The 2,286-nt window shown below is 37.6% G+C and overlaps 1 protein-coding gene across 8 annotated transcripts in view; it reads right to left on the reverse strand.

The window, feature by feature from the left end:
- Positions 1–2,286, reverse strand: part of LOC103394758 (roundabout homolog 1-like) — a 76,906-nt gene that overhangs the window by 4,736 nt on the left and 69,884 nt on the right. For 7 of the 8 annotated variants that reach the window (XM_017041910.2, XM_017041909.2, XM_017041908.2 and 4 more), the window contains 2 exons: positions 952–1,388; positions 292–432 (listed from right to left, as the gene is read on the reverse strand). In XM_017041910.2, the coding sequence (XP_016897399.1) occupies positions 292–432; positions 952–1,388 (578 nt within the window). The remainder of the gene's footprint in view (positions 1–291; positions 433–951; positions 1,389–2,286) is intronic. The other variant, XM_025065557.1, reaches the window with a different exon arrangement.

Genomic DNA, 2,286 nt, shown 5'->3' on the forward strand with positions numbered 1-2,286 from the left:
CTATCTATCTATCCCTCCCTCTAACTATCTATCTATCCCTCCCTCTAACTATCTATCTATCCCTCCCTCTAACTATCTATCTATCCCTCCCTCTAACTATCTATCTATCCCTCCCTCTAACTATCTATCTATCCCTCCCTCTAACTATCTATCTATCCCTCCCTCTAACTATCTATCTATCCCTCCCTCTAACTATCTATCTATCTATCCCTCCCTCCCTCCATCTAAGATGGATAGATACATCTATTCTAATGGAGAGCTGTTAATGTTTCAACATAATTTCATACTTACCATCATTGAAGATGTCTCTCAGTTTGGAGCCTTGTTGACCACACTGGTTTTGTTTATGCCTCCTGGGTCTTTTATGTGTTACAGCCGGACTCATGTTGCTGTCTGTAGACAGAGGGCTGCTGGGCCGATGGTGCTGTCGCACTGAAACACAGATTAAGCAGAAGTTTTACTGTAAAGTAGACGAGAAAAGAAAACCAAACACACACAGTTTTCTGCAGCAGCCTGTGTCCAAAACTACCAAGACAGGGGCCCATACTTTGTTCAGATACTATTGCATGTACTTGAAAATGTCTGTGTAAATGTGAAGAAAAATAAAGCAAATTAAGCATTTTCCTGCTCGTCGACCTCAGAGTTATTTCCCGCAGAGCTGTGACATTTATATAACACTGCCTTAGAGAAAAATAAGTATTGGAGACAGTACTAGGTGAGTAATACTATTGCAGAGTACATGAATGAAAATGTATTAAACAAAAGCTTCTCTCAGTAGGTCACAGTGTATAACTTTATACACTGTGACCTAGTGATGAGAGAAAGAATATGATATATATATATATATATATATATTTTAAATATAGCAGAGAGGCCATAAAAATTACAATAAACAATGACCAACTGTTTCTCAAAAGAAGGGCCGTAAAAATCCATGCAGTAAATTCCTACCTCTCTCCTCGGGGTATCTGCACATCCGCAGGCCCACGATATCTCTGGAGGAGGCTACAGCTTGGTTGAAATCGCCATCGGTGAAGAAGGAACCTTCTGATGTGCTCACAATGCTGGACCTGCCTGAAGAAATGTTGTCCTCAGATGCTGAGCCCCAGCTGTTAACCATTGAGCCCGTGACTGATCTGTCCAGATCCCCGGTGCTGGAGTCTGGTGTCGGGTCCAGGCCGTGGAAGAGCAGTTTGCGTGAAGAGGGATGGAGCAGCTGTTGTTTGTGCTTCTGCCCGTTGTGGTGTTGGCTGTACCGGCTGTCAGCAAGCTCTGCATCTGTTTCCTCCTCCTCGGCGTCCTCCTGTTCATCAGTGTCCACGCAGAGGGGTATGGAGCTGTATGTGTGTGATGGAGAGACAGGACAGGGATGGATGGTATTGTGTTGGCTGGAAAAAAACAAACAGAAGAAAAAGTCTGTGCAGGCTTGTCACAACAACACATTTCACTGTAGCTTTATGGTCCAGATCAAGAATGTTGCTTGCTTTAATGTAACTTTATATTATTGTATAAACATTTTTCTTCCAATGTTTGCAGTATTAGGGCAACATTCAAAGCAGTAACATCAAGGTCAATACACAAGAACAAAGTCAAAGCGCTACGAGAGAAACATTTGTAATGTTTATATATTGTCATTGTAATGTAATATAATAAAAATAAATCAATAAATTTACAAGAAAAAGTTACAATTTTAAGAAACAAAAGTTTCAATGTAATGATAAAAAAATTGTTAATTTTTGAGAATAAAGTCATAAATAAATAAATTTACAAGAAAAAGTTTCAATGTAATGATAAAAAAGTTGTTAATTTTTGAGAATAAAGTCATAATTTGACATGATTGAAGTCTAAAGTTAAGCAAATGCATTTAATATTATTATTTATTTGATAGAATGTCACAATGCGTGAGTCAGACAAGGTGCTCGTTTATAGTAATATTACGACTTGATTCTCATAAATTAGCATATTTTCTCTGGAAATGTACTGACTTTTTTTTTTTTTACATAAATTTGCAACATTTCTCCTCCAAAAAACTTTTTTTCTTTTCCAATAGTGCTTTGACTTCATTCTCGTGAATTTACAACATTAATCTGTCATTTTATTTATTTTTATATTGTCAATATGGCCCTGTTACTCCTGTGTAGATCACCAGCTCCTTCCCACAGTCCAAAATCATTGCTTCCACAACAGAGAATTTGTACACACAACAATCGTTATATTGTAGTACCAACAACCTTAACATGACTTTGTTTGTATATTCACTAAAATATAGGAATTTTAAGAAGACCA

Source organism: Cynoglossus semilaevis, chromosome 19 (assembly GCF_000523025.1).
Source record: "Cynoglossus semilaevis isolate Cse_v1.0 chromosome 19, Cse_v1.0, whole genome shotgun sequence".
Lineage (NCBI taxonomy): Eukaryota > Metazoa > Chordata > Actinopteri > Pleuronectiformes > Cynoglossidae > Cynoglossus > Cynoglossus semilaevis.